Here is a 12,838-nt window from a genome sequence, read left to right as displayed (position 1 = left end):
TACAGAGGGGTTACAATTAGATGGGCAAGATAATGAGTACATTTCTTATCAAGCATTGTAGCCTCCTCCTTTGTTTCCCCTTCCCATCCCTTCCCAGCCTCACCCTGCCCCCCCTAATTTTTGTTTTTTTGAGACAGGGTCTTGCCATGTAGTCTAGGCTAGACTTACACTCTTCATTCTCCTGTCTCAGCATCTTGAGTGCTGGGATTGCATGTGTGTACCACCACACCCAGGAGTGTCTACAACCTAGGAGCCTCAGCATACAAGATCAGCCTGGGCTATATACAAGGCCCTATCTCAAAAACAGACAAAACATCCTATATTCAGCAATAAATAGTTACAAGTTTTCCCCAGGTCCTTTCAGCTTTTAGTTTGCGTTTCAGATAGGGTCTAGTGCTAACTTTGCCTGGGCTGGCCCCAAATTGCTGTCCTCCAGTCTTTGCCTTCCATGTAACTGGTATTACATGTGTACATTATCACAAGATCTTGCTACGTAGATTAGTTAGACCTGGAATTTGCTGTGTAGCCCTGAATAGCTATAAACTTAGGATCCTGTTACAGATGCTCCCCACTCCCCCCACCTGCCGAGTTGTGGGGCCTGAACTCTGGGCCTGAGCGCTGTCCCTCAGCTCTTCAGCTCAAGGCTAGCATTCTACCACTTGAGCCACAGTGCAACTTCTAGCTTTTTTTGCTTATGTGGTGCTGAGGACTCAAACCCAGGGCCTCATGGCATACAAGGCAAGTATTCTACCACTGAGTCACCTTCCCAGCCCCACAGATGCTTTTTTGTGTGTGTGTATGCCAGTCCTGGGGCTTGAACTCTGGCCTGGCTGCTATCCCTGAGCTTCTTTTGTTCAAGGCTAGTGCTCTACCAGAGTCACAGCAACATTTCTAGCTTCTCAGCTTTTTTTTTGTTGTTGTTGTTGTTAGTTTAATAGAGATAAGTCTCACAGACTTTTCTACCTGGGCTCATTTCAAATTGTGGTCCTCAGCCTCCTGAGTAGGATTACAGGAATGAGCCACTGGCACCCAGCTCTGTCACGGGTTCTTGAGTGCTGGGATTACAGGTGTGTATTACTATATCTGGCAGTTACTTATACTCTTTTTCTTGGCAGTACTGGGGTTTGAACTAGGTACTTAAGCTTGTCAGACCAGTGCTCTACCACCTAAGCCATGTATTCAGCCCATTTTGCTTCAGTTATTTTTCAAATAGGGTTTTGCTTTAGCTTTTATGTCCAGGCCAGCTTCAACCAAGATCCTCCAATTTATACTTCCCATACAGCTAAATTGTGTGCACGCCAATTCCTGGGGCTTGAACTCTGGTCTGGTGCTGTCCTGGAGCTTTTGTGTTCAAGGCTAATGTTCTACAGTTTTGAGCCACAGCACCATTTCTGGCTTCTTTTTTCTATAGTTAATTGGAGATGAGAGTCTTAGAGACTTTCCTGCCCCCTGCTGGCTTAGAACCGTGATCCTCAGATTTCAGCCTCCTGAGTAGCTAGGATTACAGGTGTGAGCCACCAGTGCCTGGCTTGCACCAAGCCTTTTGTTGATTGAGTTCGGTGTCTTATGAGCTTTTTTGCTCCAGCTAGCCTTTAACCTTGATCCTCCTGATCTCGAGTAGCTAGGATTATAGGTATGAGCCACCATACTTGGCTAGTAGTTATGTTCTTGGTCACCTGCATTTCATTGGGGTTTACTTGGGAAAGGAAACAATTTGGGAACATCTATAGTGGTTCTGTCCAGTGTCTCACTTACACAGTTTCTTCTTCTCCCTCTAGATGGCAGAGTTCCCTCTAGAACCAATGCTGTGCAAAATGCTCATCATGTCTGTACATCTGGGCTGCAGTGAAGAAATGCTGACCATTGTGTCCATGCTGTCAGTGCAGAATGTCTTTTACAGGCCCAAGGTAGGGTGTTTAGCTCCCAGTTCAGACAGGGGTGGGTAGACTCGTCATATTGCCACTGTGATGTTTGATGGGGCACTGCTGACATGGCTGGCTGGGTAGGGCTCCCTAGTAATTCTGGATATTCAATTAGAAGCTGTTGGGTGAGAAATGAGCATTGTTACACCACCTGACAGGATAAGCAAGCCCTCGCAGATCAGAAGAAGGCCAAATTCCACCAGACTGAAGGGGACCATCTCACCCTTCTGGCTGTGTACAACTCCTGGAAAAACAACAAGTTCTCCAACCCATGGTGCTACGAGAACTTTATCCAGGCCCGTTCCCTGCGCCGGGCCCAGGACATCCGTAAGCAGATGTTAGGCATAATGGACAGGTAAGTGAGGAATGTGTTTGGGCTGAGTGTCACATGTTTGTCTAAGTGGACCTGGAAAGCACCTGTCCTCTAACTGCTCCTAGTCTTTCTGTCCATGTTGTATTACTTCTTCTTCCCAGACAAGCTAATAATCAGCTCAAAAAATTCCTAAGAGGGGGCTGGGAAGGTGGCTCAGTGGTAGAGTGCTTACCTTTCATGCATGAAGCCCTGGGTTCGATTCCTCAGTACCACATAAACAGAGTGCTAATCTTGAGCTGAAGAGCTGAGGGATAGTGCCCAGGCCCAGAGTTCAGGCCCCATGACCGGCACACACACACACACACACACACACACACACACAATTTCTAAGAGGAAAGCAGTTTATTGGTTGAAAAATGCTTTGTTTATAAGGCACTGGAACGTTACTAGTCTGGAGTAGAATTCTTGCTTAAAGGAAGTGTCTGGCTTTCAGCACCTCCATCTAACCTGCTGTGGAGTTTCTCTGCTACACTTGGGGCTGTGAGAGGAAGATCCTGGAAACTACTCTGAGAGCTCTATGTTGGGGGCATTGGCACTTTCATTCTGGAAGATAGCACACTTGAAAGAGTCACTTCATGTTCTTGCTCTTATTCTCCTGATAGACACAAGCTGGATGTGGTGTCCTGTGGCAAGTCCACAGTCCGAGTGCAGAAGGCCATCTGCAGTGGGTTCTTCCGTAATGCTGCCAAGAAAGACCCGCAGGAGGGCTATAGGACCCTGATCGACCAGCAGGTGGTTTACATCCACCCTTCCAGTGCGCTCTTCAACAGACAGCCAGAATGGTAGGTGCTGCTTTTGGGTCCTAGGGGTTCTTTTGAGCATAGAGAACATATACATCTCCAGGTGTTGCCCTTGTGTTCTCCACTACCATATTTCTAGGACAGTACTAGCCTGAGTAGGCACAGTACCAAGCACTTTTGAGAAAAACTCAGCTGGGCACCAGTGGCTCACATCTATAATCTCAGCTACTCAGAAGGCTGAGTTCTGAGAATCAGGGTTTGAAGCCAGAGAGATCTGAGACTCTCATCTCCAATTAACCAGCAAAAAGGTAGAAGTGGAGATGTGGCTCAAGTGGTAGATTACCAGCCTTGAGTGAAAAAGCCAAGCAGTAGTGCAAGGCCCTGAGTTCAAGCTTCACTACTGGCCTGCATGTGCACGCTGGGAATGTAGCTCAGTGGTAGAGTGTTTGCCTAGCATGCATGAAACCCTGGGTTGGATTCTTCAGTACCACATAAGCAGAAAGGTCAGAAGTGGTACTGTGGCTCAAGTGGTAGAATGCTAGCCTTGCGCACAGAGAGGCTCAAGGAGAGTGCCCAGACCCTGAGTCCAACCTCCAGGACTGACTGGCAAAAGCAAGCAAACAAACAAAAAAACAGAAATGGCGCTGTGGCTCAAGTGTTAGAATGCTGGCCTTGATCTGAAGAGTTCAGGGATCAGGAACAGTGCCTAGGCCCAGAGTTCAAGCCCTAAAACCGACAAAGAAAAGAAAAGATAATGTTTAGTGAAATGGTTTAAAAGTTTGAGTAGCTGTGGACTGGGAATATGGTTCAGGGGTAGAGTGCTTGCCTAGCATACGTGAAGCCCTGGGTTCAATTCTTCAGTATCACATAAACAGAAAAAGCCAGAGGTGGTGCTGTGGCTCATGTAGTAGTGCGCTAGCATTGAGCAAAAGAAGCTCAGGGACTGCTCAGCCCCTGAGTTCAAGCCCCAAGACTGTCAAAAAAGAAAATAATAATAATTTAAGAGGCTGAGTGTTGGTGGCTTACACCTATAATCCTAGCTGCTTAGAAGTCTAAGGTCTGAGGTTTACTGTTCAAAGCCAGCCCAGGTAGGAAAGTCTGTGAGACTCTTCATCACCAAGTTAACTCTCAGAATGCTAGAGCACTGGTTTGAGCAAAGACACTGAGGGACAGTGCCTGAGTTCAACAAAAAAGGTTTTAAGTAGCATGTGTAAAAAACTTGGACTTTTATGGAAAACTTGTACTTAAAATCAACCTGCTTGCTTTAAACAATGGAGGGTGACACTGATAAGGGATAACATTGTATTCATATTTGACTTCTGGAATTGAAATCTGTTTGTCCAATTACTTGATAAAATATTAAAAACAAAACTACCTTGCTTCCACAGTGGAAGGAGGATTAGAGTCTTGCCACCTTGCCCTATCTCCTTGCAGTACTTTGCAAGTCCCTCCACAGAAACCAAGGACTCTGTGGAAACCATCAGAAAAACCACCCTCTTATATATGGAGCAAGAAACAGATCCTGAGAAAAGGGTAGCACTGGATCCATGTCCCTTAAGTATTTCAAGCCAGAGCTAAGACTAGAACATATTCTCCTGTAATTTTCTTGTGTTTGAGGGGTGTAGGCACCTAGTATGGCAGTTTGGTTGTCATAGACAGTCCAGTCTCTTATGGAATCAAGCAGAAATGAGAGGACAAGTGCCCGGCTAGCTGTGGCCCACTGAGGACCAGGTTGGTTGGAATGGGGCCTGTGATCCAAGCTTTGAGTCCTATATCTGTTGCCCTCAGGGTGGTGTATCATGAACTGGTGCTGACCACAAAGGAGTACATGCGTGAAGTTACCACCATTGACCCCCGGTGGCTCGTGGAGTTTGCCCCAGCCTTCTTCAAGGTCTCTGATCCAACCAAGCTAAGCAAGCAGAAGAAGCAGCAGAGACTCGAACCCCTATACAACCGCTACGAGGAGCCAAATGCCTGGAGAATATCCCGGGCCTTCCGGCGACGCTGAGAGGCAAGCTTGTCCACTTGCCCATCCTGCAACATGGCCAGGGCTTAGCCTTCCTCTTGCTGATGAGAAGCTGATATGGAACATACAGCTGTCTTGTGACTGCACGTCTTAATGGCAATTTCTTACACGTGACTCTTCTTCCCTGGTGTAAGCCTGGCTTTGACCATAGCCTCCAGCCCACCCAAGTTTTGGGGCTACTTGGGTCTCACAGCCAGCCTGGGGACACATTACATCATCCTCAAGAAAGGGGCAGCTTGTGCATCCTTGGGATAGAAAAGGGGAGTAAGCAAGTGTGTTACACATGACAGACCAATGAGGACCCTGATGTCTCCCAGTTGGTGCCCCCTGGAGGAGAGAACCACAGTGCTTGTTCCAGTGGGGGCTCATTTCCTGCCCATCATTTCCTGCCCATCCTTTAGCTTAACCTAGATTTACTTATTTTTTCAAGGAAACAAGAATGTGATTCTTTCTGTTTCTTTTTGCTGAAAGGTTAGCATCTCAGCTTGGAATCGGGGTGAGGAGAAACCCCTGAAACCAGAGTCTAACCCATGGGTTTTGACATGATGCCCGGAGTAGACCTTTCAGCCCTGGAGGAGCAAGCCCAGCCCTGCCAGTCGATGTGCCACAGTTTCAGTCTGGCACCTGATGGTTTAGATGCCACGTGTGAACACAGAGGATCTCCCCTCCCCTCTCACCATGTATATTGTGCCTCATTTCTTTTTGAAACATCCAGTTAACACACCCTGCATTGTTTTTGAATATTTTTTTCCCCTTGACATCCTCAGTGGACTTGAATTAAGGGGGTTTTAGAGTCGAAGTCTCCCCTTCCTTCCCCTCCCCTACCCCAAGAGAAAAACAGCCGATTTGTGTTCTGGGGCTGTTCTTAGTGGGTTTTAGTTTGGTTTTTTGTTGTTGTTGTTGTTGTTTTTGTTTTCCCCTAGCATTTAGTTGGGAAATGGCCACCTCCTAGTGTTCCCCTGCAAAGCACGTGAGGAGGCCCAGCAGGTCCTGCTGGGTAAGACTTCTGAAGTCCCTGAAAGATTGGGCTCCCACTGCTTACCCCCGTATGTTAGTAAACTCTGAAATTACGTAAAAACTAGACTTGTATGCCAGAGACTGCATGACATTCTAGAGTATAAAGAAATGTGTGTGGTCCCTGGCAGCAGAAAAAGCACCCTAAAGACACAGTTCAGAGACTCCAAGAGAGAGAATGTAGGCCAGGGAGCGTGCTGACTGCAGATCCCTGGCCCTTCATTAAGCTGAGTGAGCGCCTCTCCATTCTGTTGGAGTGAGCTCCTCAGTGAGCCCAGGCCAGCAATGAAGGGCCAGCGTGTCGGCATCCTGGAAGGCCTGGTGAAGAGACAGTGCAGGGACTGCCAGATGAAACTGAACAAGGCCCAGCACCCCATTCCCGTTTTTATTAGAGCCTGGATCTCCCTGATCTGGAGCAGCCCCTGGCTGCGGTGACCAGACCTGTCCCAGCTGTGCTCAGCACTGACACTCTTGGGACCTGAGGAGATGACGTTGGGTTTTGAGGTTGAAAGAGGCTGTTTAGTAGGCCAAAGGGACAGCAGGGCAGCTTATCCTTCTGCTGGAGGGGTAGGTAAGATCCCCACTGTGTGGGTGTTTCTTGACCACCGTTTATCACTGAGTTGGGGTCCCTTCTCTGTGATCACAATGTGCTTTTGTCCTCAGAATAGCCATGTTGGCAGCAGAGTGGAGGCTGCTCTCACATAGTGGGACCAGTTCTTCACATGAGTGACAGCCCAGGAAAATATGGGGTATCTGTGTACACACAACAGGAGTCTTCTAGCCATTACAATATATTGTTTTCCCCTAATTTAGCAGGATCCTAGCTTAGGATGCTGTTTGCTGCCTTGAACATGTGCAGCATCTCTGTGCCCATGGGACACAGTGAACCCTGCTGCTCTGAAGGCTCTTACACCCACTGGAGCACCTCCTTTGGCCAGTTTCCTCTGGCTGGTGGCTGTTCCTTTCTTAGCAGAGCAGTGTTCCTCCACATTTGAGGATTTGAGCAGAGCTCTGAGTTGCAGTTTGTTTAGGAACAGATGAGAACAGGGAGCAAATGGCTTAGCCTGTGGAGAGCTTTTTTAATGGACTCTTGTCTTGTACCAGACCTTGAATTTCCACACATTTTGTACCTTCTTCCCACCATGATAACCTGGCTTTATCACAGAATTAAATTATATCTATTTTTTAAAACGTGTTTTTTTAAAATTGATTTTGTCGGGGCTGGGAAGGTAGCTTGGCGGTAGAGTGCTTGCCTCACATGCATGAGGCCCTGGGTTCAATTCCTCAGCATCACATAAACAGAAAAAAAGCTCAGAAGTGTGGCTCAAGTGGTAGAGTGCTAGCTTTGAGCTGAAGAGCTGAGGGACAGTGCCCAGACCTAAAGTTCAAGCTCCAGGACAAAAAAAAAAATGTTGTCTTTTGCTCTAAATTTTCGGTATGTTGACAATTGATGTTTTCCTAGGGAAAGAAAATGTTGCTTTTTATTTATAGTCATGTTGGTAGGTGTGCCAGGTCCTGGATTGGTGCTAGCCTGAGGCTGTTGTCAGAGGTGGTTCAGACTTTTAACAGAACTGGACCAGCACCACCTTTGCACCTCTGCGGTTCTACTGAATAGGAAACTTCAGTTTTTATCTCTGCTCTCTCTTGGTAAGCAGTTTGTACTGGGTCTCTCTCTAGCCATACCCATTCTGCCCCTCATATTTTACCCCACTGCTTGCTCCTCTCCTCCACACTGCCTCTAGCTGTCAGCTTTTTTACCCATCCACTCTGCCTTTTGCCCTGAGTCTCCTTCATTGGCCTACCATGGACCTGACCTACCCCTACACCCATGCCTGATGCCTTTCTCCAAAACCTTGTCTCTATCTGAGGCTGGAAGGACGGTCAGTTGGGGTACACATGAGGCAACCTGGTCATAGGAGCAAGTGTGATCATGGAGTGAACTCCAGAGGGAGGCAGCCTGCTATGATGACCATGCTAACAGTGGCCAAGGGCCCTTACTGAGTTATAAAACACTTTTTGTCTATTAGGCATCCTGGCATGATAACCCTGGGAGAGGGAAGAGCAAGTATAATGAAATCCATTTTTCAGAGTAATATCAAAAGTCAGAGGTGAATTGCTTTTTTTCCACATCTTCAAGGAAAAGTGTTACAGGTCAGACCCCAAACTTCAATCATCTGTCCCTGAAGCCAGAGCTCTTTCCACCCCAGGTCTTTGCCCCATGCCAGTGAACTGCAGATTGAAGAGTGAAGTGAGGAGCAGAGGCCTTTATTAAGGTCTGACAGATGGGGTGGAGGTGGAATCCCAGGCCTGTGTGGGCCTGGACAAGGCAGGGGGGAGGCAAAGGATCCTTGGAGCAGAACCCCATGCCCTCTGCCTCCACCAAACACCCCACCTGCTCCTGCCTCTGGGAGCACAGAGCACCAAGAAAGGACAGCCTGGCCTTTTGGGGCCATAGCTTGGGATGGAGTGCAGAGTCCACACTTGGGTCCCCCACAGTAGAACAACTGGGGAGCTTAGGGAACCTCTGGGCCCTGACAGGTTGAAGTTGGGACACTTCTTCTCTATCCCCGGAACAGAACAAAGGCTTGTTATCTGTGTTGGGAGAAGGGGAGCAGGGCTTAAACATCTGAGGATTTAGGCAGAGTCTGAACTGACCTGGGGCAGAGGTGAAACATCAGGGGGAACTTCTGAGACCTTGCCTCTGGACTTGGCCTTTCTCCACTTGTCCTTCCCTAAAGACTCAGGCGAGCAGCCCAGAGTCTGGGGCAAAGGTGACTGATGGGACATTGGGGGACCTTCCCCATTGACATCTGTGGGTTTCAGATTGAGGGTTTCCCCAACATCAAATTCATCAATACAGGGCATCTTCTACCTGTGGCAAGGAGGATGTCACTGGGGGCTAGTAAGAATAGCCACCCTTGGGGCCGAAGGGCTGGGCAGAGCCAGCCAGCTCTGGGAGGTAGGCAGGGCTCTCGTCCAAGTGGGATAAAGGGACTGTGTCCTCCTCACTGACTGGCCGGTCAAACTCAGCCTTCAGGGCTGGACGCTGATTATCCGGGAAGGCCAGAGAAAACAAGGCCTCAGGCTCACACACAAACTTGTACACATAACGCTCGCCGGCCACCTATGGAAAGAGAGGGGCTGGGTGAGCCATTATGACCTCTACCTCAGGACAGGACTAGAGAATGTAGCCTTTCTCTTGGTCTGTGTAGAAGGCTGGGCCACCTTTCCCTCCCAAACTAGTTCCCTTCTGAAACCAGTTCCTTCATGTCTCTCTGGTCCTTGTTCACTTCTGATTGCAATCTCTAGTTTCTTAGCACATTTTTTTTTTAAATATACTAGAGAATTTAGTCTTGTGCTTGCAAGACAGGTGCCCTAGCACTTGAGTCATGCCTCCGCTCCTTCATGCATTGGTTATTTTTCTCATGCCCAGAGAGGCCATTGTGTTTCTCCCGAAACTTAGATAACAAGTGTACCCTCCAGCGCCCAGCCATTGGTTGAGATGGAGTTCACAAACTTTATGCTCCAGCTGACCTCAAACCATGATCCTCAGTCTCAACCTCCCAAATAGCTAGGGGGATAAGCTTGTAATCCACAGCACCCAGCTTCATTAGCACATTTCTACCTGAGGGGAATCTTGGGGTTGCCCATCATGTCCTGTGCCCTCTAATTCATGTTCTGCTCCTACAAATTTGCTGAGAAATGCTCCATGTCCTTCCCTTACTCCCTCCCCACAGCCACTGCCACCTCTCCTTTGTCCTGTGCCGGCCCCCCTCCCCCCAGTCCTGACCTTCTGCATGATGCCTTTCTCATAATAGTATCGCAGAGAGCGACTCAGCTTGTCATAATTCATGGCTGGCCGGTTCTTCTGGATGCCCCAGAGCCTGGCAACCTGGGGACAAAAGAGACAAGTTTTAGGGTGGAGGACAGTGGGGGACAGGTCAGAAAGAACACTTGGAATTGTTGTCTCAAGGAGTTAAGCTAGCCCTGCAACTAGCCCAGCTGGCTCTCAGGATCTGGCTTGGCAAGAATTCAGGTTAAGCAGAGTAAGGACAATTGTAAAGGTACATGACACCCTCTCCAGGTTCCCAAGCTGTGGGCGAGTATGGACGGGGATGTCTGAGAGACCCACCTCCTCAGGCTCAATTAGTTTGAACTCCATCCCCCGGCCTGTCCAAGCTATGAAATGGGCATTTGTTGGGTCATCCAGCAGGGCCACCAGAAACTGCCACAGCTGCAAGGCACCCCGGCGCTGGTAGGGTGGCCCCTCTCGGAATGCTCCAACTCCTTCCTGCTTGATGTCTCCTAAGGACGTGAAATTCGGAGGCATAAGGTGTGTGACTTCTATTCTCTCAACCAACCTCTTCCCTTCTCCCAGGGGGCCTCCCCAAGGGGCTTCTTAGGGGCCCCTTTCTTGATCTCTTAAAGGAAAAGCAAGGCGATCGATCCTGTGGGGGCTGGAAGAGGGCAAGACCCTGACCCTCCCATGAAATCACTTTGCTGACCTTCAAATTTCTCTGGGACAACGCAGACATCATCTGGGAATGGTCGTAGAGGTTTCTCATAGCCATATCCTTGTGGAAGAAGTTAGGAGTTGTTCAGATCTTAGAGTTCCCCAGAATCTAAAGGGATTCCTGGCTAGGGAACTTTCCCCTTCCCCTAAGACTACTCTCCCTCCCCTAACTTGGAGGGTTTGGCAGGGAAAGTAAGGGGCTTTCTTACCCATGGCCCCATCACCTGGTGAGGGCCCGGAGAAACCCTCTGTATGGAGGTACATGGATGCACACCCAGGGACATCTGCAGGGGAAGAAGCTGGTGTTAATAGGTGGCTGAGGAGGAAGCCCTACACACATTCAAGGCATTCTTGCCAGCCTGCTTTCCGGTGACTGTCCTGCCCACCACCAAATCCCAGAGGAAGTTGGAGGGGGAGCCCCTCAGCTTGAGGGCTATGGCAGAGGGCATAGATGGCAGCAGCTGGGGCTGGGCAAGCTGTCCCACAAGGCCCAGGATTCCTGGGAACAGCTGTTTCCTGTGAGTTCAGGGGGAGGAAGGGGTGAGAGATGAACCTCCGGGGAAAGGGTTCAGTGTCCACGCCTAAGACTCCTTTGGAATGAGCACGCGTCCGGTCAGCAGGTCAGGTTCCCAGTCTGTGTGTGTGTGTGTGCGTGTGTGTATCAGAGAGAGACAGAGACAAAAAAATGCACCAGCCTGCCAGCCGCTCTGCATCTGTGAAGAAGCAGCGGGCATGAAGCCGTTTTCTGGGGTCTGATGGACATTTCATTCCACTCCACTCGACTCCATTCCATTTCATTCCATTCCATAGGACTCGACACTCCCTGCTCCACCTTTGGAAGCGCCACGAGTGCAACTTCCAACCCCTTTCCGCCCCACTCCACTCCCACCTATGAATGAGCTGCTGAAACCCGACACCTCCGGGGAAGGAGGTGGGACTTAGGATTCAATCATGCCTCCATTTTGTGAATGGAATTCCTGACTCCATTCAGGAGAGGGGGGGAGGGGCAGGAGTTCAAGGGCATGTAACAAGATACCCTCCGGTTGGTCTACAGCCTTTGAAGGTCAGCAGCAAGAACTCCCTCCTCCTCCTCCCACCCAGCCATCACACTGCCAGGCCTGGCTCAGGCTTAAATTAAGGGTTTGAGGATGGGGAGCACCCCATCTGGTTCTAACTCCAGCAGCTTCGTGGTCTGTGCGTCATCTCCCTGCCCCTGGTTCTGTGGGCACCAGGAAACGAAAAACTGTAAAGCTCTAGCCAGCTCTGAGCCTACTCTAATCTCAGGCTTTATTTTTCCCATGCAAAATAGCAGATTTGGGGCTAATAACAATGTAACCAGCCAGGAGGAAAGTAGAGTAGGCAGAGTTTTCCTGGATCTTCTGGAGATTGGCTTTGCCTCCTGCTTGAGGCTTTAAACTAGAGCTACTTAGGAACTTGTAGCTGAGTATCTATATCTCACTTCTGTCAGTAGCCAGGTGGAACTAGAATGTAACACTGTCCCTACTTCCAGTATCCAGCTTTGGGGTGAGAAGCAGAGTGGAGATGAGGAAATCACATATTAATTCTGTGTTCCTACTGGGAACTTTGATCCCTGCTAGCTCTAAGTTGATAGTTCTCTTCATTTAAGTTGATTCATATTTTTAAACTTCTTGGAGACAGAGACCAATGATAGATTCCAGTCATCTCTGTATCTTCCAACTCCAAGTCTTAAAGACCCTGAATAATTGTTAAACAGACATAAATGCCTGGGGCTGGGAAGGTGGCTCAGTGGTAGAGTGCTTGCCTTGTGTGTGCATGAGGCACTGGGTTCCATTCCTCAGCCCCATATAAGCAGAAAAGGCCGGAAGTAGTGCTGTGGCTCAAGTGGTAGGGAGCTAGCCTTGAGCTGAAGAGCTGAGGGACAGTGCCCAGGCCCAGAGTTCAGGCCCCAGGACCAACAAAAAAAGAAAAAAAGAAATAAATGCCTTAACTTTCTTACTGTCACAAGCTACCAAAAGGCAAAAATCTATGTCCCCTTATCTTTTTATCTGAAAGTTTCCTAACTAGAAAATGACAACCTTAGCAGGGCGCTGGTGGCTCACGCCTGTAATCCTAGCTACTCAGGAGGCTGAGATCTGAGGATCTCTGTCCAAAGCCAGCCCGGGCAGGAGAGACTGTGAGACTCCTATCTCCAATAAACCACCAGAAAACCGGAAGTGGCGCTGTAGCTCAAGTGGTAGAGCGCTCGTCTTGAGCTGAAGAGCTGAGGGA

At 49.0% G+C, this 12,838-nt stretch overlaps 2 protein-coding genes across 7 annotated transcripts in view; one reads left to right on the top strand and one right to left on the bottom strand.

Annotated features, from left to right (window-relative positions):
- Positions 1 to 5,791, top strand: part of Dhx8 (DEAH (Asp-Glu-Ala-His) box polypeptide 8) — a 37,667-nt gene extending 31,876 nt beyond the window's left edge. The window contains exons 19-22 of the mRNA XM_013031944.1: positions 1,779 to 1,907; positions 2,081 to 2,277; positions 2,898 to 3,077; positions 4,824 to 5,791. Coding sequence (XP_012887398.1) covers positions 1,779 to 1,907; positions 2,081 to 2,277; positions 2,898 to 3,077; positions 4,824 to 5,043 — 726 coding nt within the window. The 3' untranslated portion in view covers positions 5,044 to 5,791. The remainder of the gene's footprint in view (positions 1 to 1,778; positions 1,908 to 2,080; positions 2,278 to 2,897; positions 3,078 to 4,823) is intronic.
- A 2,534-nt stretch (positions 5,792 to 8,325) lies between these two features.
- The window catches only part of Etv4 (ets variant 4), a 16,287-nt gene continuing 11,774 nt past the window's right edge, over positions 8,326 to 12,838 (bottom strand). For 3 of the 6 annotated variants that reach the window (XM_013031964.1, XM_013031963.1, XM_013031967.1), the window contains 5 exons: positions 10,798 to 10,872; positions 10,581 to 10,649; positions 10,208 to 10,380; positions 9,866 to 9,967; positions 8,326 to 9,199 (listed from right to left, as the gene is read on the bottom strand). In XM_013031964.1, the coding sequence (XP_012887418.1) occupies positions 8,975 to 9,199; positions 9,866 to 9,967; positions 10,208 to 10,380; positions 10,581 to 10,649; positions 10,798 to 10,872 (644 nt within the window). In that variant the 3' untranslated portion in view covers positions 8,326 to 8,974. The remainder of the gene's footprint in view (positions 9,200 to 9,865; positions 9,968 to 10,207; positions 10,381 to 10,580; positions 10,650 to 10,797; positions 10,873 to 12,838) is intronic. The other 3 variants (XM_013031965.1, XM_013031969.1, XM_013031968.1) reach the window with 2 other exon arrangements.

Source organism: Dipodomys ordii, unplaced genomic scaffold (assembly GCF_000151885.1).
Source record: "Dipodomys ordii isolate 6190 unplaced genomic scaffold, Dord_2.0 Scaffold147, whole genome shotgun sequence".
NCBI classification, from domain to species: Eukaryota; Metazoa; Chordata; class Mammalia; order Rodentia; family Heteromyidae; genus Dipodomys; species Dipodomys ordii.
The sequence above is the reverse complement of the archived record's forward strand: the minus strand, read 5'-3'. Positions and strand labels throughout refer to the sequence as shown.